The 25,788-nt window shown below is 37.8% G+C and overlaps 3 protein-coding genes across 4 annotated transcripts in view; 1 reads left to right on the forward strand and 2 right to left on the reverse strand.

Annotated features, from left to right (window-relative positions):
- mmut (methylmalonyl CoA mutase) overlaps window positions 1–6,005 on the reverse strand; it is a 31,140-nt gene extending 25,135 nt beyond the window's left edge. The window contains exons 1-6 of one of the 2 annotated variants that reach the window (XM_084090835.1): window positions 5,698–6,005; window positions 4,728–5,181; window positions 3,535–3,902; window positions 2,769–2,926; window positions 1,446–1,617; window positions 601–849 (exon numbers count right to left, since the gene is read on the reverse strand). In XM_084090835.1, coding sequence (XP_083946961.1) covers window positions 601–849; window positions 1,446–1,617; window positions 2,769–2,926; window positions 3,535–3,902; window positions 4,728–5,133 — 1,353 coding nt within the window. In that variant the 5' untranslated portion in view covers window positions 5,134–5,181; window positions 5,698–6,005. Of the gene's footprint in view, window positions 1–600; window positions 850–1,445; window positions 1,618–2,768; window positions 2,927–3,534; window positions 3,903–4,727; window positions 5,182–5,548 lie in introns of both variants that reach the window. The other variant, XM_084090836.1, reaches the window with a different exon arrangement.
- A 576-nt stretch (window positions 6,006–6,581) lies between these two features.
- On the reverse strand, window positions 6,582–20,301 carry fkbp1b (FKBP prolyl isomerase 1B). Its single transcript, XM_084091251.1, has 4 exons — window positions 20,153–20,301; window positions 17,149–17,196; window positions 7,426–7,538; window positions 6,582–7,335 (listed from the first exon to the last, which is right to left on the reverse strand). The coding sequence occupies exons 1-4, from the start codon at window positions 20,187–20,189 to the stop codon at window positions 7,207–7,209; spliced, it is 327 nt and encodes a 108-aa protein (XP_083947377.1). The 5' UTR covers window positions 20,190–20,301; the 3' UTR covers window positions 6,582–7,206.
- A 322-nt stretch (window positions 20,302–20,623) lies between these two features.
- Window positions 20,624–25,731, forward strand: wdcp (WD repeat and coiled coil containing). Its single transcript, XM_084091837.1, has 4 exons — window positions 20,624–20,730; window positions 21,415–23,576; window positions 24,594–24,714; window positions 25,222–25,731. The coding sequence occupies exons 2-4, from the start codon at window positions 21,648–21,650 to the stop codon at window positions 25,392–25,394; spliced, it is 2,223 nt and encodes a 740-aa protein (XP_083947963.1). The 5' UTR covers window positions 20,624–20,730; window positions 21,415–21,647; the 3' UTR covers window positions 25,395–25,731.
- The last annotated feature ends 57 nt before the right edge of the window (window positions 25,732–25,788 follow it).

Raw genomic sequence — 25,788 nt, forward strand, 5'->3', positions numbered from 1 at the left:
AAATGTATGAAGCCAAGTCAAATGACATTTATTTATACAGTATAGCGCTTTATACAATACAGACTGTTTTAAAATTTATGTTAATTTAATTTGTAAATTAGATTTTACAAATTAAATTTTAGCAGTAAAAGTTCTACATCAGCTCTACTTCATATACAATTAATTTTAACAAGACAATAAAACAGATTAATACATTTTTATTTCTATCGTCACTTTAATTAAATATTTATTATTTTATTACCATATTTAAAATGCATTACGTAACATTTAAATGTACAATAATAATAATTGATATTTGCCATTTAAGTCAACACATTTATTATTTATTTTAAACATGATTATTAATTTCAGTAATGATAATATTACTATTATAACAGTATAGATTTATAATACTGGCTATATCGTGTCAGTTATTAGCCATAACATCAAAATAAGTATCAGCCAAAATGAGGGGGAAAAACCATTAACACAGATTATAATTAAATACATTTGTCACCACTGATTATAATTCATGATGCATAACATTAGAGATCCACACATTTTATCAAGGCAATATAAAGCAAGTTTATATTATATCAAGGTTTATAATGTGGTACGAACCGTGAGCGCTGAGTTGTACACATCATTGGTGAGGGCCTCCATCATGTAGGACCCACCCCAGGGGTCAGCCACCTTCGGGATGCCCGACTCCTCCTGGATGATGATCTGTGTATTGCGGGCGATGCGTGCGCTCTTGACCGTGGGCAGACCCAGAGCCTCGTCAAAAGAGTTAGTGTGCAGAGACTGTGTGCCGCCAAATATTGCAGCCATGGCCTCGATTACGGTGCGGACCACATTGTTGTAAGGGTCCTGGAGGACAGATGGGGTACATTTAATCATGAGACCCGTCACAACATCACTAGAGGTCGACAGATTCATCGGTTTTGCCGATATATCGGTGCCGATAGTTGATTGGTGGAACTATCGATATCTGCAAAAATCAACACCGATAGTTTTTCCGGGTTGCACATTTAGATTTATTTCATTTAGCACATTTCAGTTCAGCACTATTTTACTTGGAGTGTTATGTTTGTTTTTAATCCAGTATTCTTTTTTTTTTTTTAATATTGGTTGAATAATCGGTTATCGACATGTACGGTCAAACCTAAATATCGGTAAAATCCACTATCGGTCGACCTCTAAACATAACTTATGCTAAAAATATGGCTGGATTTTGGACCAATGATATTTCCCCCGGGGACGTCACTAGTGACTACCCAGCATGACATCACAGAAATTGAAGAAATGTCACATACTGCCCGTCAAAGATGCGAGTTAACACTGTTACGCTTTACTGCACCACCACGGCTTATTTAACAAGCTATTGTCCATCATCTTTCAAAGAGCAAGAGAAACAGCTGTGAAATCACCAGCTGTGAGTGTGAACGAGTCAGCGGTCACAGTACCTGCTCAGTGAGGGACCATCCAGATGTCTGACAGTGAGTTCTCAGCAGGAGGGATTTGGAGTTCTTGGGTTGGAACTTCTCTTTGATGAGTGTCGCCCACAGACGGCGTGCGGCCCTCAGCTTCGCTATTTCCATATAAAAATTCATGCCGATGCCCCAGAAGAATGACAGTCTAAAAAGAGATCGCGCACAGTAAATCACAGTACTGTATATAAAACCTTTAGAAAACTCAACATGTGATCAGCTAAAGACAAAAAAGAAGGAAAACCTGACCACGCCCCCAATGTAGTTATATGATTACATCACAACCGTAGATATCTGATGAGCCACATCACTTTGCTCCCACCACCATGCATTTTCAAAATTCATATAAAGTTACCGGGGAACTGGTGAGTAACACTGTTTCAACACAGATTTCTACTCGCATGTGGCGCTTTGAACACTGGCTAACATGTTAATAGTGTCCGCAGATGGCGCCACGAAACGTAACAGTCACAGATTTAAGCAATTAAATCTGATATATAAATACAGAAAAATCACATCACTGTGTGCTTTTCTTTACTATTATTATTATTATATCATTATCATCATCTTTATGATCTATGTAATTATTAATTAATATGCATTAAATAAAATGTATAGTAACTGAATTAATTAGAAATAATGTATTCATATATAGTAGTAGCAATAATAACAACAATTATACAATACATTTTATGTATTTTATCAATTTATAAAATGTATCAATTGAAATTGTATTAAAGAAACAGATGGATTAATTATATGCATTTCTAATACTATTCATATTATGATTAATACTGTTAATAATAATAGTGGTAGTAGTTATAATAATGTATTTTATTATCAATATGATTATGATTTTTATAATATGTATTGTGTAATATATAATTTAACATGTTTAATAATAATCCTACTACTACTAATAATAATGTGTATACAATCAATACAGTTTAATACATTTCATTAATAATTAATTACATTTCATTACTAAATAAAAATGTATTAATTCAAGTTTGTATTAATGACAAAATTAAATAATCATAAAATTGATTTTTTATTATTATCATTATGTATCAGTTATTTTATTATCATTATTATTACCATTATTGTTTAATAAGCATTGTGTATAATATTATTTAACATGTTTTTATTATTTTATATTATTATAATTAAAATAAATTCATGTTAAATAATATATTACACAATAATAATAATAATAATATAATATAAGAAATACTAATAATATAGAATTGTAGAATTGTAGAGAGATGAATGGAAATGTCACTGAATGTCAGAGTTAACCTGGGAGCGAACTCATCGATGGTGAGTCCAGCCTTCAGTCCGGTCCTGCAGTATTCCAGTCCATTGGCAATGGTGTAAGCCAACTCCAGGATGGCATCCGCGCCAGCTTCCTGTATGTGGTATCCACTGATGGAAATAGAATTAAACTTGGGCATATTCTGTAAGAAGACAATTCAATGTGTTACACGGAGTCGAGATTCAACAAAGACAGTCAAAACTACGAGGGTGTGAAAAGCACATATGCAAGGATCACAAAATATCAAAGTGTCAGAAAAAAAAAAATCACAATTCAATATGTAAATATAACAAAGGCAACATCACTATCATATGCTGAACATTCTATCAATACAAGTCAACAAAACAAAACAGATTAATAAATTATTTCTATCATCACTTTAAATATTTATTATTTTATTACCATATTTAAAATGCATTACGTAACATTTAAATGTACAATAATAATAATAATTGATATTTGCCATTTCAGTCAACACATGTATTATTTATTTAAAATATGATTATTAATTTTAGTAATGATAATATTACTATTATAACAGTATAGATTTATAATACTGGCTATATCGTGTCAGTTACATGTCCGTGAATCTTAATCTTCTTAAAGGTATGTTTATAAAAAAGTAGTTTTTAAAGTTCATAGACAAAAAAGAAGCAATTATAGAAGTTGTGTAGAAGGAAGAAATTTAAAAAGAATACGTCTAAGTGAGAGAAAGAATGACATTTATATGTCATGTCACGCAAGCTGTACCTTTGAAGTGTAAGCGAAGATATCGGCGATGGCGTGCATCGACGGCTCTGGAGGGAAGATGTAGGTGTTTCGCACCATGAACTCTTTGAGAATGTCGTTCTGGATCGTGCCGGTCAGTTTCTCCTTGGGCACACCTTGCTCTTCTCCGGTCACGATGAACATGGCTAAAACGGGAATGACGGCTCCGTTCATCGTCATGGATACCGACATCTTCTCCAGCGGGATGCCGTCAAACAGCAGCTTGGTGTCCTCTACGGTGTCGATAGCTACACCTGCCATTCCCACATCCCCATGAACTCTGGGATTGTCCGAGTCGTAACCTCTGTGTGTCGCAAGGTCAAAGGCCACAGAGAGGCCCTGCTGGCCCGCTGAAAAGGGAATTTATATGACTTTTAGCTTTTTTTTGGTCACCTGAACCCCTTTTAACTTAAAATATTTATTTTAAGACCCTCTAAGATTTTAAGTTAAAGGGATAGTTCACCCCAAAACAAAAATCCTGTCATCATTTACTCACTCTCATGTCGTTCCAAACCCACAAAACTTTCGTTCATCTTCAGAACACAAATGAAGATAGTACGGCTGAGCTTCTGTTTACCATAATTGAGTGCTCTGTGTTCTCTGATTGATGTTTATATGTGAATAAAAGCCTAAATTCAATCTGTTCATCATATAAAGCAATCGAGTCTCTTCAGAAGACTTGGATTAAACCGCCTGATTCATATGTTTTTTTTTTACAGTCTCTTTATGAATGTTTTGAAGCATCAGAGCTTTGGGAGAATAGACTATCAATGGAGAGACAGAAATCTCTCAGATTTCATTAAAAAAATCTTCATTTGTGTTTCAAAGATGAACAAAAGGCCTTGCAACAACAGGAGGGTGAGAAATTTATGACAGAATTTTCATTTCTGGGTTAAATATACCTTTTTAAATTTTGTTAAATTTGTTAAAAATTATTTTTTTAAATAATTCAACAACACATTTACAGTTCTCTGTCAGTTAATGATCACATGAAATGCAGATAAACAAACAAAATATTTATACAATATTTATATAATACACATCAAATATTTTTATATACTATTTTAATTTGATTGTGATATTTTATATTATTTATTTGAATAATTTAATGAATATATTTAACTCAAATTTTCATGTGAGTGAACTGGTATATTTTTAATATTGTGATTTCATACCTTTAAGATTGTCTCTGTAAAACTTGTTGCTTTCCTCTACAGTGCTGAAGCCAGCATATTGCCTGATGGTCCAGGGTCTGTAGGTGTACATGGTGGGGTACGGCCCTCGGGTGAACGGGAAGACTCCGGGCAGCTCATCTTCCACCGCGGCCGTGTCCGTCTGAGTGTATACGGGTTTAATGGAGAGGCCCTCAGGGGTCTTCCAGATCAGATCCTCTGGGTTTTTCCCTTTCAGCTGCTTCTTGGCCAGGGCAGCCCAGCCCTCGTGGATCTTCACTTCATCTCGGTGTGGGGTGGCCGTACGGAACTGTCTGGGGTGGCGCTGGAGGTCAAAGGTCGAGGATACAGACGCTCCCAGCAGTCGTCTGGCTGTCAAAGACAGGCATGCCTTCCGTGCGGTCAACATGTTGTATGCATTGGGTATATGAGAGCGAGTTTAGTTACTCAAGGGTATCTAATAAAAAAGAAATAAAAAGAAACAGGCTTTCACTTCAAACAAAAAATTATTATGTTTTATTATGTGTGTGTGTGTGTGTGTCTGTATGTGTGTGTAAATAAGTATATGGTGATTAGCATTCAGTCTTTGATACTGGATCCTGAAAGTCACCCACACAATACGACTGTTATGACTAAAAATACCTGGCAAAGCCTCCACTAGCAAACATGTCATCAAACAGTACCTTTTATATTATAGCAATTCTATTACATTACATTTCTATTACCATTAAACAAAATATATTAGCAAATGTCACATTTAAAGCCGTTTACATCACGGATCATCAGCCACTTTCACTATTATCCATTAAAGTTTGCAAACTTACAGGCCTGTTTAGATTATCCCGTTTGGAGCCTTTGCATACAAACAATAATTGATCATTTAGGACCGACGAAATAACACTTAAATGCAAGCGGTGACATTATAATGTTGTAAAACAGAATATTTAAGAGCAAACCAAAAGCTATTTCTGACCTTGCGTTCTTCTATTTACCAGACACTGATGATGACACGCTGACAGGCGTATTGCGCTCCAGCCAATCACATTTAACAACAAACCAGATTCAGCCAATCAGCATTATCTCTGACCCGGATGTGCACTGTATAACTCCACGGATGATATTGAGGCTTTGAATCAAAGGTTCCGTTTAGTGTTTTTTAAAAAATATTAGATGTTTTTGTGGATAAGACCCACCAAAATTACAGTTATAGTTATAGTATAGCTTGTGTAGTATAGTTTAGTTTTGTATAGTGAGATACGTCACCGTCTCGCCGATTATTATTTTGACGGCCTTACAATCGTTACATAGATATAAATACGTAAACCACAATTGATTGCTTCAGAAACGTCGGTGCGCCCGCCATCTTGGAACGGTCATCATGTCGTGTTAAGCTGACGCCTTCGTCTAGCTGTATTGTTAGTTAGTTTAGCAAAATCATCTGCTGTAGATATTCACACTATATGTCTAACTGCGGTTGCAGACGCACAGTCAACTTGTGTTTTTTTACCGTTCCAATATGGCAGTCCAATGGAATATCATGCAATCGTTATGTCACCTTAATTCCAGCAGGTGGTGACATATGCCAAGTTATATATAAATATACGCTGCAGGTTTGCACACAATTATTTGTCATTATTACAATTCATAACGACTGATAATTTTGCTAAATATTGAATCTCTTTCAGCCAATTTAATTTGTATTTTATTAAAGAAGAATATTAGCTTGAAAAATGAATGTTTAATGTAAAATGTAATGTCTCGCTTCCAAGTTATGAAACACCAAATATTCTTATCTCCTGCACTCTCTTATCTTATACACAGTAGCAGAACAGATAATAATGCAGCATCATTACACTGTTCCAAGAGTTCAAATGTCTTTATTAAGAGCAAGTTGATAAAACGTTCATTGAAGCCAAAGCACTCCATCGTACATATTCAGTTTGTTCCACGAATGAGACTTACAGCAAATATTTATAAGGGATGGATTTATATATAAAATATATAGTAAATACAGTAACATTAACCTTATATCACATGCATTCAGCAGGATATACTTTTATCAAAAGTGGCAATGCAGACAGTGGTTGTTAATGCCCCACGGAATACAGAATTATAACCCATTATATCCTTCTGTAGAATACTGACCCTACTAAATTCAGTAAGGCGGTGGATTCAGTCTGGTACAAATTAAAATACTGATTTAATGATTCTATTGTATTCACATATCTTCAGGAAAATGTAGTATGAAAAAAAAAAAAAAACTGCATGTAGCAAAATGAAAACGAGATGCCAAAATAGTAAGTAGAATGAGTAGAAAAGATTTAAAGTAACTAAACAGTGTGTCTACATATTGCATTTGTTGGCAAACAAACACAAAAGATGATGTCTAGAGTGTTTAGATGATGAAGGTTTTGTTGGTGGGGCGGGGACTAGTGTTTCTCCTTCTCCGTTTGAGGACTTCAGCCCTGTAGCAGCTAGGGGTTTACTCCAGTTTCAGCAGCTCCACATCAAATACAAGGGTGGCGTTGGGAGGAATGACACCAGGGTGTCCTGTGGCCCCGTAAGCCATATCTGGGGTGCAGGTGATCTTCGCCCGCTGACCCAAACTCATCTGAAATAAGGTAGAAATATTATAGAGCAAGTATACTCCAAAGAAAGATTAGCTCCGGAGTACATGCAGCACATCATCAGACTCGAATACCTGTGCAACTCCTTCCTCCCAGCCCTTGATGACTTCCTGTCGGCCAATCTTGAATTTGAAGGGCTTGTTTCTGTCTCGTGACGAGTCAAACTTCTTTCCGTTCTGCAGCATCCCTGCAATTTAATAGCATACAATTTAAATACACAATTATCATTTTTTTCTTTTCTGAAGAACAAAAGAGAAACACTCAGTTCAGAGTGTTCTGGGTGGTTCCCTAAAAACGTTTACTGTTCATAACGCAAAAATCTAATCCTAAGATTAAGGAGAAAATGCTGCCACATCTAAACAGACAAGCAGCTGATGAAGAAACAAGCACGATTGCAGTTCCCAGGCTCACAGGAGACAGTAATTGCAGCCTTGGACCAAGAGCTCAACAGATACCATCAGCACAACATCCTCAAGCGTCCATTTAACTGCAGATTCAAACTGTGCAACATGGTGGAAAAAAACTGACAGCCCAACACTGGTCCCAAAACAACAGCTGGTGAAACAGACAGTCCACATCAACCATCCGCCACCTGTGGAGTGCCCACACAAACAGATCCAATAATCCCAGCTGTTTGTACTGATGTCATACCCAGTAATACCCAGTGACAACTAGATTTTTTGACATTTTCTCAAGCAACTTTTGCACAGGCCGTGAAGCTATGGGGTTCTAGGGGGTAGTTAGGGTGTTGCTAGAGTCTTTAGAGTTTTTAGAGTATTTCTAGGGTGTTCTGGATGTTTCTAAGATGTTGCTAGGGTCTTCTGGGTTTTTTTAGAGTATTGCTAGGGTGTTCTGGATGTTTCTTGGGTGTTGCTAGGGTCTTCTGGGTGGTTTTAGAGTATTGCTAGGGTGTTCTGGATGTTTCTAGGGTGTTGCTAATGTGTTCTAGATAGTTGTTAGGGTGTTGCTAGGGTGCTCTTGCTGGTTGTTATGGTATTGCTAGAGTCTTCTGGGTGGTTTTAGAGTATTGTTAGGGTGTTCTGGATGTTTCTAGGGTGTTGCTAGGTTCTGGGTGTTTTTAGGTGGTTGCTAATGTGTTCTGGGTAGTTGTTAGGGTGTTGCTTGGGTGCTCTTGGTGGTTGTTAGGGTGTTGCTACTAGAGTGTTCTGGATGTTTTAGAGTATTGCTAGTGTGTTCTGAATGTTTCTGTGGTGTTGCTAGGGTCTTCTGTGTGGTTTTTAGGGTGTTGCTAGGGTGTTCTTGGTGGTTGTTATTGTTAGGGTGTTGCTAGGGTGTTCTGCATGTTTTTAGGGTGCTGCTAGGGTATTCTGGGTGGTTTTTAGAGTGTTGCTAGGGTGTTCTTGGTGGTTGTTATTGTTAGGGTGTTGCTAGGGTGTTCTGCATGTTTTTAGGGTGCTGCTAGGGTATTCTGGGTGGTTTTTAGGTGTTGCTAGGTGGCTGTTAGTGTGTTCTGGTTGGTTGTTAGGATGTCGCTAGGTGGCTGCTAGGGTGGTCTGGATGTTTTTAGGGTGTACTGGGTGGCCCCAGAAGTCTGTGTGATATTCTGGTCTCCAGACATGCCTTAAGTTTCTATTTAAATGTAAGTCTATAGATTTTTTTTCCTTTACATTTCCTTTTGTGCCATGTAAGAATCCAAAAGTGAATCCTTTAGAAAATAAGAGAAAATTTGTAATAAAGAGGTCGATGCTAAATTAATTTCTCTTTAGTAAACTCCTTCAGGATGTCTTCTTCAGGCTTTAAAATCAGGCATGGTCCACTAACACACAGCTGACCCATCAGAGGGAGCACTTCTGTGCTTATCAGAATCTCCTGTGGAATCTGAGCTCTTGTGATCTAAATGAACAAAAAGAATGAAATAAGAAACACTGGCCTAATTCAACAGATTATTCAGCCGGCCACCCAAGTAGGTCACCTTTTGCCTCCGTCTATATCAAAGGAAGAAAAAGAGAAATAGAGAGGAAGACGCACACAGAAACACTCTGGTCCTCCATTATTATAGTCTAAGCATGCATATAAGAATAGGTCTTTAGTCATAAAGGCCAAATGTAAAATAAAGCGTAATAAAAGATTGTAATATTTAGCAACAAAAGCTACCTAGTTCTGTCAGATGTACAGTACTTAAATAAGAATTGCAAAAAAATAACAAATAAATAATGCCATTCTAAATATCTCCTATTTATACATTTATATTTTAACTGGGGTGTCAATCAAAATTTAAATCAAATTGAAAATAATCTTTAACTAAAACTTTAATTATGAATTAATTATACGATTAAAAAAATAAAAAATATATTTCACCTTTAATAAATATCACCTTTAATTGATATTTTTTTATTAATCAGCAAATTACCATATTAAATTGACTTCACCAATTTAAAAAAAAAAAATACCTTAATAAAAAAATCCAAACCTATACCTATTATAATAAATCCAAACCTAAATCTAATCTAAATCTTAAAATAAAATTATTAAAATATATTATGTCAAATAATATAATATTTAATATATTTCATATGAAATATTAAATTTTTTCAAACAATATTTCACAAACAATAAGACTTTATTGGCAATAATAAGGCTGATTATTATAGAACATTAATATGGTTACAAACGTGCTACTTTAAAAATTCTTAATTTTCCAAATGTTCCAAGTGTTTCCCCCCTTTTTTAACAGCGAAAAATAAACACTATAACATGGGGAGTCTGTCTGACACACCATTATTCAGCATTCATTTCAGTTTGATCCATGCTGAGGGAGATATAAAGGTTCCTTCTGCTGAGAGATGGTTCTCTTACAGTACAGTAAAGTATTAGCTTTCACTCCCCCTTGAATTTCACTGGGACTTCCAGGAAGCTCTCTGCGCCAAGATATCTGCAGAGTGGGCTCCATTCCAGAACCAGACAGTATATTATAACAGAAACTTGTTCTACTACAAGGACGAACTAAAACATATTTATGAATGAACTTAACTGACTGAAGTTATCCAGCGTTGCTCTATCAAACCTTTGGAAATTTTATCAGTCTGTACAATTACCATTTATAAACGTGATTTTTACATTTTCAGAATGTGAATAGTGCTTGCCCGAGCACAAGTTTTTAGCATGTTGTTAAATTGTTCCTAGGGTGTACTGTTATAATTGTCCATCAATTTAAAAATACTCCAAAAACAAATATAAGTATAAATCAAGTCATGTTTTTTTGTATATATACTATATACAGTAGTGGCCAAAAGCCTAGGACATCTTGACCTGGAGCATATTGCGTAGTTTTGCTTGGAGACAATTGTTTTATTTGTGAGAACGCAATGAAGAATTTTTGAATTGAATTAATTTTTTTTAATGGAATATCCCAGCATATATTATAAATTATTTATCCATGCATATTTTATAAAAAATGAATGTGCCTCGTAAACTTTAATCAGAAGAACTTCCCCTCCCTCCTGCAGCAACGTCTCTTCTCTTCTCTGATGATGTGTTTAGCGGCATGAGGGCGGGGCAACCTGTCACTCATGAGATCGACCAATAGCAAACCACAACCATCCATTCAATTCCCCATGGACAAAATCAAGTTCCACCCAACATTTTTTCTCTTTCAAAAAGCCGTTTCACTTGGATATGTCACAATAGAAAAGAAAAAAAACATTGCATCTAACACAGAACATGTGTTAAATGTTCAAACACCAAGGACCATGTTGGAAATAAGTGTTCACACTATAACATGCTATCCTTTTGGATTATGTTGTCTGTCAAATCCAAAATAAATCAGATCAAATCGCAACCCCTAAAGTCAATCTTGGATCCTGAACGTGTGCGTGAGAGATCGGTGGGAAAGAGTGTGAAGGCGGAGGCCAGGATGGTTATTTTTACCTCAGCTTACAGTATCTGTCTACCCGAGCTGGCAGTCGGTTTCTCTCAGTCAGCGTCAAATGTAATCAGATGCACACGCTACCTGAATGCACCTGCCTCTTATAGATTTGTTGGCACATTTCAACTCAAAAACATGTCAGCAGAAAACCACGTGGCATGGCAAACTCATGGGTTCATGTATCATCAAACAAGAGTATTCCGGCGGAAACATCAGATGCAGAGAGAAAGCTAAAACAGTGCTTTCAGATGGTGCTGGATGATGATTAAGTCAAACAATACTTGGTATTTCAATAAAATGATGGTGTTAATAAATATTGATGTTAATAAATATTAATGCTCCTATTTTAATCCTTAGCTGTTGATATTAAAAATGCAGCTGACTTCTGATAAATTATCTCAACATCAAAAAACAGCACATATAAGACATCACTTTTTAGTGCCAAGTCTATATTTATTTGATCAAAAATACAGTAAAAACAGTGAAATTGTGAAATATTACTAATTAAAAGAACTGTTTTCTCTGTGACGCAAAGCTGTATTTTCAGTATTATTACTCCAGTCTTCAGTGTCACATGATCCTTCAGAAATCATTCTGATTTGATGCTCAAGAAACATGACTGTTATAATACATTTTTAAAGCATGTTTTTGTGGAAACCATGATACGTTTTTTAAGGATTCTTTAATATTTTAATTTAAATCGATTTTTTCTGTCTTTTTCAAGTCTTTAATGCCAGTTTTGATCAATTTAATGCATCTTTGCTGAATAAAAGTATTAATTTCTTTCAAAGAAGAAAATCTTACTGACGTTTAAAAGGTGTCGGTCTTCATTTTGTCCAATAATCTCCACACTAACTCAGTCTCATATTACAGGCTGCTGAGTGGTGACCTGTACAACTCATTCCCAGAACTTGAAACCCTGGCTGCATCCCAATTTCCAGACTATCCATACTATACAGAATGCCAGAATATGCCAGCATGTAGAATCATAGTTTAGTTGGAAAAAGGAAAGCCAAATGTGCCCGGATGGTATAATATTTCCAGATGGGATTCAAAGCCTATTTTTCAAATATGATTACTATACAAGCTCTTGCACTATGGATGAAAAACAATTTGCTGCGGATAAGACCAAAAACATTTATTGTACAAACAAAGAGCAGCTTGGACAATAAAACATCTGCAAAACATCTTTGTGATCCATGCAATAAAGTAGGTTTTCAGTGCTGGGTATTTCTTACAAATTGTAATTCATTACATGATGAAAATTGTAGTTACTAACGTAATCTATTACATTGCATTTTAGGTAATATGATCGGACTACATTGCATTTTATCCGACAGATTTGAATGGGATAATCTTGTTTTTAAATGATATAAAAATACAAAGAGAAAAAAATGATGTTGAAAATTTGTCATCAACAAAATGAAGTGTATGAAACGTTACATTATGTGTAGTAGGTAAGAATAACTGCAGAGACCATTTTTGTATCGGGGTCAATTATTCCTTTAAAAAAGGTAAAAGCATTGAACTGTGGCTCGAACATAAGGAAGTATGTTCTAAAATCTAAAGAATGGAATATACCCATAATAATTGCACATGACATCACTACTTTACTGCCTCTGAATGCCTGGGAACTGGACACCTATAGTGGGTTTCTCTTTATTACCATTACAGTGCTCTCCTATAGCCACCACCAATCACATGGGTGTCTCTTCAGAACATATTTATACATCGTGTTGCCATTGTTATTAATAGAGCCGCCAGTCACGAGAGATCTGATGGCTTCCTGTGCTCTAATAATAAACCCCAGGAGACCCAGCGGGACTGGGCTAATTGATTTGTTCTGCCCGCCTGGGTCAGAGAATAGTAGGTGTGCAACGGGGTGGGGGTCTCTGCTAATTCAGGCATGAGCCCATAATAAAATCCATCCCGTTTCACTTGGCCATGACTGCTGATAATAAACAACCTGTCCAGATAACATGGAATGTTCTTAGAATGTTCTCAGCAAGGTTCTCTCAAAGTTGTGAACAAACGTTTTTCCAGTAACATTAATAGAACTTTTGTTCAAAGTTATTCAGTTTTTAAGAGACCATTCAGAATTAACATCCCCATAATGTTTGCAAAATTATAAAATGGAATGTTCCCTACTTCCCTTCCATTTACACCCATATAACCAAGGGGAAAAAATGTTTTTAAAAAACTGATGTTTTCAACATGGATAATAGAAATGTTTCTTGAGCAGCAAATCATCATATTAGAATGATTTCTGAAGGATCATGTGACACTGAAGACTGGAGTAATGATGATGAAAAATGAAAATATGAAAAATGCCATGACTATGCTATAAATGCTGAAAATTCATTTTTTCACGAGTTTGCACGGGCCGTACGCTCTTCTGCATGGTCAAAACAGGAGCCGTGTGCTTTCATGTTCTGTTTTGTCTTGTGTTTTCTTTCATGTCATGTTTTGTGTGAACACGAGGCTTATGAGTGTTCTCATTACTAACTAGCTGTGTGTTCCTGTTCTTGTTCTGTTTGAGCACATGGCTTGTGTTGTGATTGTGTTCATTGGCCACATTTTTTTCATGTTTGGTGTGAGCACATGGCTTGTCATGTTTGTTTCTTTGGCCATTTTCTCTCCTGTCTATTGTCTTAACCCCATCTTTGTTATCCGATTATTGGTTCATTTGCCCCACCTGTTCTCCCTCATTACCTGCCTTGTTTGCTTGCTATTTGTGACTCTGGACCACAAAACCAGTCACATGGGTCAGTTTTTTTTTATTGAGATTTATACATCTGAAAGCTGAATAAATAAGCTTTCCATTGATGTGTGGTTTGTTAGGATAGGACAATATTTGGAAAAATATTCCAAAATCTGGAATCTGAGGGTGCAAAAAAATCAAAACATTGAGAAAATCACCTTTAAAGTTGTCAATTTATGTTCGCGATTGTGCAGCACAAAAATAAATGTTTTATATATTTACGGTAGGAAATTTACTAAATATCTTCATGGAACATGATCTTTACTTAATATCCTAATGATTTTTGGCCTAAAAGAAAAATGGATAATTTTGACCCATACAATGTATTGTTGGCTATTGCCACAAATATACCCGTGCAACTTGTGACTGGTTTTGTGATCCAGGGTCACATTTATTCTGCTTGTGTTTGTTGTCTTAGGCCTGGGACACACTAGACGATTTTCACGTCTTAACCAATTTTAAAATTGTGGGAGACCACAGACATAAGGGCAGTTTCAACCGATTTTTAGCATTTTAATCATTCGAATACACAAACTCTGAGATTCGTCCGGACCACGAGACCGCACACCTATCGACTGTAGTAACATTTTCACAGTGAGAGAAGATCTCAAGGAGACTCGCGAGATCAAACGTGACTTGAGAAGAAAAAAAAAATAGAGGACGATCAACGTCGTCAGCTGGTTCTCCTGGTGTGAGTTTTGTAAGAAAAACAAAGGAGAATAAAAGAATAGGGGTGATCTTCTTTCTCAATACTCCAGTTTCGTGGCATGTTTGTGGCTGCCAAGTTTAGAAGCACGCAATATTCGGTTGGTGAAGCTTGCTCACTCTCATTGGCTATCGCAGGTATTACGTAAAAAAAAAATTGGGCAAAGTCGCTTGCGACTAGCAATATCGAGTTAGATATTGCCTCGATACCATCGAGTATCAAAAAATCTCTTGTTGTTCGATACCTAAGAAGTGAGCCAATATAAGCATGCAGCATGATTGGCTGTGGCGAGACATCAAGGAAAAACACTAGTTTACGCCGGTTACGACCAGAACTCATACGTAGTGAGTAAGCGTCCCAAACCCCCATAGATGTTAAAGATGTGGAAAAGATCAAAAGTGTGGCTACATTTCACCAGGCTCGATGCCAACAGTGCACAATGCAATATTGGCATTAAGATAATTGCTGCCAAGACCGGCAACACGACAAATCTGATGAAGCACTTTGCCAGTGCTTTGCGGCAAGCTTTATGTGTGCGCTTGACCACGAGGCATATATGAGTCATTGAGTCATAAAAAAAAAGTCAACAAACTGAAAAAATAAAACCAAAGGTAATGTAATGTAATCTTGTTAAAACAGATTTCATAAAATTGGTTTCGGAAAAAGTGTCGTTCAGTAACCGGTATCGAAGTCAAGGTATCAGTATCGAAAATTTTTGAACGATGCCCAGCCCTACTTGCGACAAGCACTGAATCTGGCCACGCCCCCTCGATCAATTGGGGGTGCAAATTGGGCTCAAAATTGGGCTTAAATTCTTTAAGTGTGTGGCCAGCCTTACATTCCTTGTGTCCTGATCCCATGTTGTGTCCTGCTACCGAGTCTTATCCTGCCAAGTCAAGCTGACTGGTCCTGTTTTCCCCTATGGGGTAGTTTTTGTCTTATTTTTTATTTAACAAATAAAATATTTATTAAATATTTGCTAATATCTCTGCATCTCTGAGTCCTCATCTCACCCTTTACCTCAACCCTGACAAAACCTTGCTAATGTAAGTGTCATAAGTGAGTATTTACCATACAGCAGGGATAGGCAACTCCGGTCCTGGAGGGCCACTGTCCTGCAGAGTTTAGCTCCAACCCTAATTAAACACACCTGAACAAGGCAATCAGTGTTTTCAGGATTACTAGATAGATACAGGCAGGTGAGTTTTTATCAGGGCTGAAGCTAAACTCTGCAGGACAGTGGCCCTCCAGGACCGGAGTTGCCTATCCCTGCCATACAGCATTATATTCAGTGTCTCAGTGTAACACCAATCATTCATCACAGCTGAGGCTGATTACTCTGGTTTCCATGAAAAGAAGCTTTTATAGTCTTATGCAGACTTTGTTGTGTCATCTTAGGACACATGGTGTACAAGTGACAGTCAGTCACAAAGCTTTTCTTTTAGTCACCCATTTGCATTGTTTGATTTAATTCTCTGATATGAGCTAAACAAAAATAAACAAATAAATGGTCTAGAAAACGCTTTCTGTTGCTTATGGCATCTGACATAATTTTGTATCTGGTCACTGCAGACAGATTTTAAATTCTAAATCTTAAGCCCAAACTTTCCTCCTGCTCCGAATCTCCAATCATTTGCCCTATTGATTTTTGTCCATTTCATCCAAAAAGACTGTGGCTGAATAGTGATGACTTGCCTGTCTCTGTATCTGGTTCACTCCAGGGCTCGAGGGCTCGAGGGCTCTCAGCAAAGGCCCTGCAGTGCTATATTAAGTGCTGCAGAAGGGCTGTATCGACGTCTGCAGTGAGTCTGACCCTGTTTGCTGCTCTGAGTGCTAATGATCTCACAGTCAGAGCTGCCTGAATCTAGCTCATAATAACACTGAGAGTTCGCTCTCAAACTGTTTACATCAATCCTAGTGCAGATCCCTTTGAAAAGACAGGAAAGAATCATATTTTTGTCTTTTTTTGGCAGTATTAAAAATATTCCGTAAGAAATATCAATTTTGTCCAACAGAGACAAAAATAATCACTACAGTTGAAACGTTTGGGTTCTATACGATTTTTTGTTGTATTATTGTATTATCGGCAACGGTATGAACATAATGAGTGCAAAAGGCATCGATTTTCTGATCCAGTTGGCAACGTACTGTGTGTCATGCACAATAGTTCAAGCAATAATTATAATGGCTTATTTATGTAGTTAAAGACCAAGCAATTCAATACAGGGAAAGAACTGCAAATTCTACCTGTGTTTTCAAAGAGAATGGGAAATTCACTGGGATACCCGAGAGGAAAGAAAACATTAAACTAGAGGAGACAGAATGTTGTTATCGACATCCTGTTTCCCGTCTGTCTGAGTTGGTCGTCTGCAGGGCGCACCAGTCGTCTAAGCGAAACTCCAACAAACAACATATGTGAGCATTTACATCAGCAGATAGTTTACCTATGTAATGCACAACGCATGTCTGTCCTTTCTTCGGAAAAGTTCTTCCTGTGAAGAAAGAAGAGAATGAGACAGTTAGTGCAGAGAATCATGTGAACCTTACATACCGCAATATCCACTGGCACCATCACAGTCTGGTGATGAAGAAGCTTTATCAACTTGTAATAATGTTCTCAGTTCATTAACTCCTAGTAAAGACGACACTGTTCACTGATCGTCCGATGTCCAATCTTATTGGCTGGCTGACACACAGCTTCAAGACTCACGTCTTAATCAGTCAACTGGGTAACAAGGGTTACCAGGAAACTGTATGTACAATGATCACTTCTAAGGCTTTTAACAGATTGACTGTATTTCATTTGGTCCCCTTGGCAGCTTCCCAAACAGGAAGAAAGGTCTGATTGGCATGAAATCAACCACAGTTTCTGATTAGCATTGGCTGCGTTCGAAAATCGCATTCTCTCTTGACTAGGTCCTTATTTTGAATAATAATAATTAGCTACTTCACGACCGTTAAAAAGTATGTTCTATATAGTATGAGTGTGTGTAGTATGAATGCAATCCAGACGTACTACATTCAGCATGTTGTCATTATTATATGACCCACAAGCATCAGTTGCGTCGCTTCACTGTCATTCATAAATCCTCTACCGTGGCCTCATGGGATAGTAAAGTGTCTGTCATATGCACACTGAAAGTTGTAGGTCATCTGGGGACTTTTTGTCTGCTCTTTTATGAGTATGTAAATTCAGACATGCTTCTTTAGTCACATGCTTCTTTTCACCTACTATATAATAGTTATGCAATTTTGGATGCAACAAGAGTTTGTCTAAAATAGATACACAAATAATAGACCACAGTGGAAAAAACTTGTTCAAATAATTGTGGAAATAGCTTAATTTAATCCACAAACCCTAAAGGGATCAATAAAAACGCTTATAAATCCATGAGCAGCTCCTACAGTCATGAGACTTGGGTATGGTCTTTATCTGCAGACCAGGGCAGATCAGAAAAAGTGTGTGTGTGTGTGTGTGTGGTGGAGGTGGTGTCTGATTAATGTGTGGGAGCTGGACAGGAATGTGAGCCACATGACAGCAGGCTGGTGAGATAGGATGTCAGTCGAGAGCGTCCCACAGACGCAAGCGACCAGAGCAGAGCAAGAAAAATAAAAGCGCCATTACGCCGCATTCATTCCTGACACTGGTGACCTCGGTAGGCAGTTCTTGAGTTTGATGACTTGTGCCAAGAATTTTACGACTGAAAGGTGTCAAAATCATATGAGCTCATGGTCACTCCAGCACTTATTTACAGCTTCTATTTAACATTTCATAATAATGCTCATTATTATGACTCACTGGCCTCCTATTGGTCCATATAAACTTATAAATGAATAATCAGACTCTCAGCCCCAAATTCTGAGTATAAAAAAACATAAACACAAATGTAACCATTTTAAGCATATAGGCATGTTGAGTGTTACAAGAGTGTCACTTCTCTGATGTTTTTAGCCAAAGTGACTTAAATACAGTAAAGTAATAGCCCAATAAAATAACTTGGGGTAAAAAGTCTATAATTTAAAATCATAGACTGGATTTACCTTTGATGTTTTCTTGGTGCAATATCGGCAAGCTTTATATAAAATAAATAAATGATATAGATAGCCTACAGTGTCACATGAAATGATATGCACATTTGTACTTAGATATTAAAGATAATTTAGTATTCTCTCTCTGTGTGTGTGTGTGTGTGTGTGTGTGTGTCTATATATATATATATATATATATATATATATATATATATATATATATATATACTGTATATATACATACACACACACACACACACACATATATATATATATATATATATATATATATATATATTATTCAGCAAGGACAAAATAATTGATCAAAAGTGACAGTTAAGACTTTTAGGTTGTTACAAATAAATATACTTCACAAAAATGTTGTTATTTTGAACTTTCTATTAATCAAAGAAAAAATGTGTCATGGTTTCCACAAAATTATTAAGCAGCTGTTTTCAACATTGACAATAATAAGAAATGTTTCTTGAGCAGCAAATCATCATATTAGAACGATTTCTAAAGGATCATGAGACACTGAAGACTGGAGTAATGATGGAAATTCAGAAAAAAATTAATTTTAAATTTATATAAATTTTAAATTGTAATAATATTTGATAATATTAGTGTTTTACTGCATTTTCGCTCAAATAAATGCAGCCTTGGTGAGCATAAAAATCTTACAGACCCCTTTTAGTTATACTCTATATCAGTTTGGCCAATCAAAAACAAGATATACATCCATATATAAATGTCAACAATTCTGGATTGTGTCAATGAAGTGGCATCATGGCCAACCGGTCAGTTTGGTGCCACTGCCACCTGCAAACAGGTAATGCAACAAGTGGCACACATAACAGCACCTTACTGTGCCATTAGACCAGACCAGCAGAGACTCTGCCAACTGTGCCAAATTATCCCGCAAACCCCCCTCGGATTAACATCAAAGCTCATGTCTAGCCAGGGCGAGAATGCTGCCATCTGAGACATACACGATCAACAGCATCTACCTGCGTTTCATCAGCAAAATCATTCTACAAGCATGTTGTAGAGGAAATCCTGAAGGCACATTTCTGACAGAGCAGTGAGGAATCATAATGAGAAGAGTGTTGGCACGCATGGCACATTATTCTGCTGGGCACAGACACACGATAAATCCCTGACTCGACAGTGAGCGGAAACATCCTCATCATAGCGATGGGTATTTCGTTGAATCTGTATTAGTGTTGACTTCTTTACAACAAATAATATGCAATGAAAATTCAAGAATGTTAAAAGATTATGTAATTAGAGCGACAGAATGTTCCCGAAATTCCGCTTTTACGGCTACAATGTATCAAAACAATATTCGAATTCGCCAGTCGTTCTAGATAGAACGTTTGGGAATTTGAAATTCGAACTTATTAGATCATAGCATCTTACCGTCTCCTGGAGATATTGTTTCAATCTCAACACCCATTCTGTTCGCGCGGATAGTTCCTACAGTAGTGTGTGAGAGAGAGACACAGAGTGAGAGACTACAGCGCTACTGCACTCCGCCCACTGTCATATCAGCTTAACTATATGCGCGATGGTCAACCCGTGGTGAAATATAATATTGGGCAACATTCCGTTCTGATGACCTCAATTATTATGAGATTCTGGAATAGTGTGCTGTGTGTAACATCCATTAACGACACTTTTAAATTGGTAATTTTTTTTATGTTTTTTATGTTGTTCTGAATGTACATTGACTTATAGTAATAATAAAATATGTGTGAATTAGTCTAGCCCTTTAAAACGAATTGTTCGAAAGAATCGATTCGTGGAAATGAATCAGACTTCCTATCGCGAGTTTGAACGTGTGTGAACTACAACTCCCAGAATGCCCGAGTCATTCTCTTTCCGTTTGTCCATGACTTCAAATGTATCCGCGGGGAAATGCGGATTCTGTTCAGGTTTACATGATTTTCTCTCTGTGGAGTTGCCATGGTTTCCGCAGTGTTGTCAATAGCATTATGGTATGTTTTTAATATTACCTTCTGAAAATGCTGGTTTGCTATTTATCTTATATGTGTCCTCTTATTTTCAGGATTGTTCTAGATCTTCACATGCTAGCATGTGGGATTGTGGCAATGCATGTGAATAAAATAGTTTCGCGAACGCAGCTTACAGAGAAATTAGACAATAACTTAACTTAGTTGTTTTTGCGAATGATAATTATTGTCACTACTCTAAACTTCAAGTTTAAACAATGCAATAAGCTTTTAGAATATTTTTCTGGTATAATATGGTTAACATGGCAACTTTTAGTAAGGGGTTATTTTGTGGCATGGATGTCCAATGTTTAAAGTTAAATGTGATTCTTCTCAGTCTTTGATCATGTCTGTTGTGGTAAACTGACTTCCCATTACAAATATTAATCAGTTTTTTAAATATTTATTTTTTTATATCATTTTCTATACAGTTTTTTTTTACTACAAGTAGCATTAACTAATTAATTATTGATCGATTGATTACAATGCTGGCTAATTCAAAGCCACCACAGTTTTATTGTAGTTATAATAGCTGTAGTAAATTACCATAGTAATGTTTTTTTTGTAAGGGGCTGTTTTTGATATCAGCATACATTTTCCAAAGTGATATTTCTGTGATGTCCAGTCTTTGCATATGTCTTGTCTTACATATATTTTTGTGTATTTCAGGCCTGGGTCAGAAAAAAAAAGACGTAGCATCCAAACCTCTGAAGGTTTTATGACGTCGGGGGTCGTCTCAGCCTAATCTGGTCATCCTTGAGTGGAGCCTCACTCAGGCCAATAGGATTAGAGAGTGAGGGAAGAGGCTTTACCTATTCTTGGAGTATGTGATGGCAGTCTTCTCATACTGAAGCACAGAGTTACATCTATCGCTCAATTCTGACTCAAAAACCCCTTCCTGTATGACCAGGAACATTATTTTCCTTTCCATTGGAGAAACTGAGCCAAGCATGGAGCTAGGAAAAGCCAAACTTCTGAGAACGGGGTTAAACACCCTGCACCAAGCCATTCACCCTTTGCACGGAATAGCCTGGACGGACGGTAAGCAGGTCTGTCTCACGTCGTTGTATTCTGTTGACGGTGAGCCCAAATTTGGTGACACCAATGTCATTGGACAATTCGAACATGTCTTGGGACTCTTCTGGGGGCCGTTGTGCTGCTCCGGGTCCCCAGCGTTGCTTGCCGTGCAGCATAAGAAGCACATCACGGTCTGGCAACTTCAGCTGAGCGCTTCGGAGCAAAACAAACTCCTGTGCACGCAGACCTGCGAAATGAGCGAGCCGTTCCCACTGCTGTCCCAAGGATGTGTCTGGCATCCTAAAATGGACATCTTAGCTGTTTTGACTAAGCGGGACGCCTCGGTTTTGTTTACTGTGCGGGTCGATAATCGTCGTGTGAAGGCCGACATAAAGGGCAGCGGTCTGATCCATTGTGCCTGCTGGACTAGGGACGGAACCCGCCTTGTGGTCGCCATCGGTAGCGCATTGCACTCTTACATTTGGAACGACATCCAGAAAAGCCTAGTGGCGTGTTCCTTCTGCCCTGTTTACGATATAGGTGGGTATATCTGCGCCATCGAGTCCACCGACGAGGCTCAAGTGGCTGTGGCGACTGAACTCCCGCTTGATAAAATTTGCGGGCTCAATGCGGGCATCGCCTTCGACCTACCGAATGAGTCAGAGGCATCGACTTGTCGCCCTTCTCCTGTTTTGACAGTGGATACAGACTATTATTTGGACTCTAGACGGAGATCATGTGATTCTGAACGCCCGGGACACTCCTCTTCATCTGGACCCATGGATCTAACGCACATTCTCGCCAAACACAGGAAATCAGACCCGAGCCCTCTCATTCACTTGAGGCGGCGGGATAATTTGTCGGGAACTGGTCAGGACTCTTCACATTTGATTCTAGTAACATACGAACGCAAGGTCACCACTACAAGGAAGGTCAGCATCCCTGGCATCTTGGTCCCTGACATCATTGCCTTCGATCCGAGCGGGAGCACGGTGGCCGTGGCTTCGAACACGTGCAACATGATCCTGGTTTACTGTATCACGGATTCTTCCATGCCCAACGTGCAACAGATCCAGCTGCAAAAGAACGAGAGGCCCAAAGGGGTGTGCTTTTTCACCAACAAGATGTTGCTCTTTATGATTGGCCGGCAGAAGTCCAATGATCCTGCTTTCCTCCCCTCCTCCAACACGGACAAGTACATCTTGAGGCTAATAGCCAAGGAGCTGGTATTCGACGAGGAAGGTGCCACCCCAGTGGTTCCCAAGTCCGATCCGCCAAGCCAACATCATGGGATTAGACGTCATTCTGAGAACTTCTCTAAAGAGGACCGTCTATCAATTAAGGATCTAATTCTTCCCGGAGGCTCTGTATTTGTTTCGCCATCCAGTCAGAAAAAACTAATCGAGGAGGTACGCAGCTCAGATTTGAGCCCCGTGGCAAGCTCCGTCGACTTCTCGGATAGAGCGTCCAGTTCCTCTTCCATTACTCTAGAAAACTACGACATGGATCACATCAGCCGCATGGCCACGCTCGCCGTAGCCGGTCAGGCCTGCCGGGACTCCAGTCGGCCGTGTTCGCCCAGGTACGAGGCCTCGGAAAAAATGTACTCCGACGGCACTCCACCAAAGAACAGCTTTCAGTCCAAAGAGAGCAACCTGGAGCAGCTGACGCAGAACATGGAGAGGATTTTCACCCGATTTGCTGACCTCCAGCAGTGCCTCTCAGAAATCAGAGACTTCACCCAGAACGGCAAGAAGATCGCATGCAGTTATCCGTCCGCTTATGAACCGCAATACGTGCACATTACGTGTCAGGTATGAAATGATTTTCTTTTTAATCGTACAGTGGAGGCTAAACTTAAGCAAGGAAAGTGTGCAGTCTTCTGGAGTAGAAAAGTGCTAGTCTGTTGATTTTATTTGTTTCGATTTAATTGCGTAAAGAATTCTATTTGCGGCATTGCATTGGAAAAAACATCTTAATCTCAATATGCAAATTCTCTCAAACAAAAATACGCTGCGTATTGTGTGAATAATTTTAATACTAATCATTTATTTTAATATTAAATGGAATATTATATTATGATTATTATTCAATTTAACAACACTATAAATTATAAATATAATTTATAAATAATATAAATCATAATTAATATAAATGACAACATTGATTATTATTTCTAATATTTTCCATTACAGTAATTAGGTTAAACAAATTAAATGCAAACATTACAATATAAGAGCACAGGCCTTAATAACTGATGGCATTTTTTGTTGTTCAACCATTTTCAATTTGTCATTGTCAATTTTTGTATTATTATTATTGATTAGTTATCCATTTTTATGCAATAGTTGTATTACTGGTTCTTAGCAGACTTCTGTTTGTTGAAGTTATCATTAGAGTTTCTTCATTTTCTGAGGTGAAGATCCACTTTATGGTTCAAGTCAGGTCAAAAATCCTCTACCATTAGGGAACCTTCTTAGACGTAGACATACTGTTAATGTTATATTTAATAAATACACCACAAAATAAATGATTAGTTGATTAAATGATTTGCTTCTGAATCTGGAGCTTTAATCCAAACCAAGACTCCACAAAGCCCATTTTACTCTTAGTCAGACCATCAGGCATTGTAAAGCATCACGCCAACTCTGTTGTCAGTACAACCCTTTGTCAGCAGATGTCAGATTGAAGTGATTCTGTTGACCTAGGCATAACTTGTCTTAGGAGAATCACTTAATCCGTGACCACATGACCGGGTCTGTTATGAATGACGCTCCCTAAAGTGACTCATGGTGTTCATTGATTGCACGTTGTGTTTGTGTTATCTCCAGAAACAGCTGTCTGAGAATGTGTATACGGATGAGAGAAGGGCGCTGCTGCTGTGTGGGGGGCGGCTCTGCCTGCGGGTGGTACAGGAACTCTTCGGCCTGACCGTCGTGGAGATGATGCATGGTACGTCTGGATGATAGGGAGACCATGCAAAATGCTGATTCCACCAACTTGATCAATACATATGTAATAATATGAGACATTATCTCATATTATAGACGTTCAATAAGTCAAGATCTATATTATTGCATTGATAAGCTGACTTTTTGCGTGAAAAAGTGGTTGCAACCATTGCAAGAAGCACCTGAACGTTTGTGAGATCTGCGTGTTGACATTTCAGACAGATTTGCTCTTTTCAGCAATGAGCAGATGGGATCTGTTAATGAGGCTGTGCAATGCACCGAATCCTTTGTTGAAGACAGATTGTTCAAGTGCTTTGGCTTCATTTAATTGTCAATGACTAAAATAGGAAGTGATTAGGTGGTGCAATCGGATTTGAGGGTTTAAGGTTGAATCAGCTTACAGCCTTTTGTGCTGTGCATCTCTAGCGCTGATGTCTGCTCGAACCACTGCCACTTATGCTGAGACTGCAAATGAATGTGCACAAATGAGTTTTTCTTCTTCTCACAGGTCCCATGTGGATTGTCCTGGTGGCTGATGCAGATGGTTTCGTCCCGCTCACGTTTAAACACAAGGACGAGCTCACGATCAGGAACGCCAGAAGGAAATCTCCTGCAAGACCCCTGAATGGCACAGATGAATATCTCCCTGATAGTCCACTGTCTCCCAATGCAGAAAAATGAAACCCATATCATCGCTAGAGGACTTTTTAGAAAGATTTTATAATATTGTCTTTTGTTAGCTGGATATTTATGGCTAACACAGGAATATTCCAAAATTTTGAATTCAGGGAAAATTTCTTGCTGACATGTTCGCCTCTTTGATATTTAATGAATGATGGTAGATTTGTGTAGCGTGAGTGTTGTCAAGGGCAGAACATTTTTTTTTGTTCGTTTATTTTTCAGAAGAAATACTTGAGTGCCTGCTTGATTATTTTTGCTAAAAATAGTTTCTATTTTGCTCCATACAACAAAATGAAGATATATGTAATGTGTTATTAAAACTCATAGTGAAACTTCATAGTGATTGTGTTCTGTAAACCACGCATGCACATGAACCACACAATAACACCTTAAT

The sequence above is a fragment of the Abramis brama genome (genome assembly GCF_963993115.1).
Source record: "Abramis brama genome assembly, chromosome: 18".
In the NCBI taxonomy this organism is placed as follows: domain Eukaryota; kingdom Metazoa; phylum Chordata; class Actinopteri; order Cypriniformes; family Leuciscidae; genus Abramis; species Abramis brama.

What these genes read in the sequence shown, in the direction of transcription:
- wdcp (XM_084091837.1), top strand. Translation starts at nt 21,648, where the DNA reads ATGACCAGGAACATTATTTTCCTTTCCATTGGAGAAACTGAGCCAAGC. An exon ending in ACGTGCACATTACGTGTCAG is followed by an intron (nt 23,577 to 24,593) that starts GTATGAAATGAT and finishes TGTTATCTCCAG; the next exon opens with AAACAGCTGTCTGAGAATGT. An exon ending in CGTCGTGGAGATGATGCATG is followed by an intron (nt 24,715 to 25,221) that starts GTACGTCTGGAT and finishes TTCTTCTCACAG; the next exon opens with GTCCCATGTGGATTGTCCTG.
- fkbp1b (XM_084091251.1), bottom strand. Translation starts at nt 20,189, where the DNA reads ATGGGTGTTGAGATTGAAACAATATCTCCAGGAGACG. An exon ending in AACAATATCTCCAGGAGACG is followed by an intron (nt 17,197 to 20,152) that starts GTAAGATGCTAT and finishes CTTTCTTCACAG; the next exon opens with GAAGAACTTTTCCGAAGAAA. An exon ending in ATGCGTTGTGCATTACATAG is followed by an intron (nt 7,539 to 17,148) that starts GTAAACTATCTG and finishes ATTAAATTGCAG; the next exon opens with GGATGCTGCAGAACGGAAAG.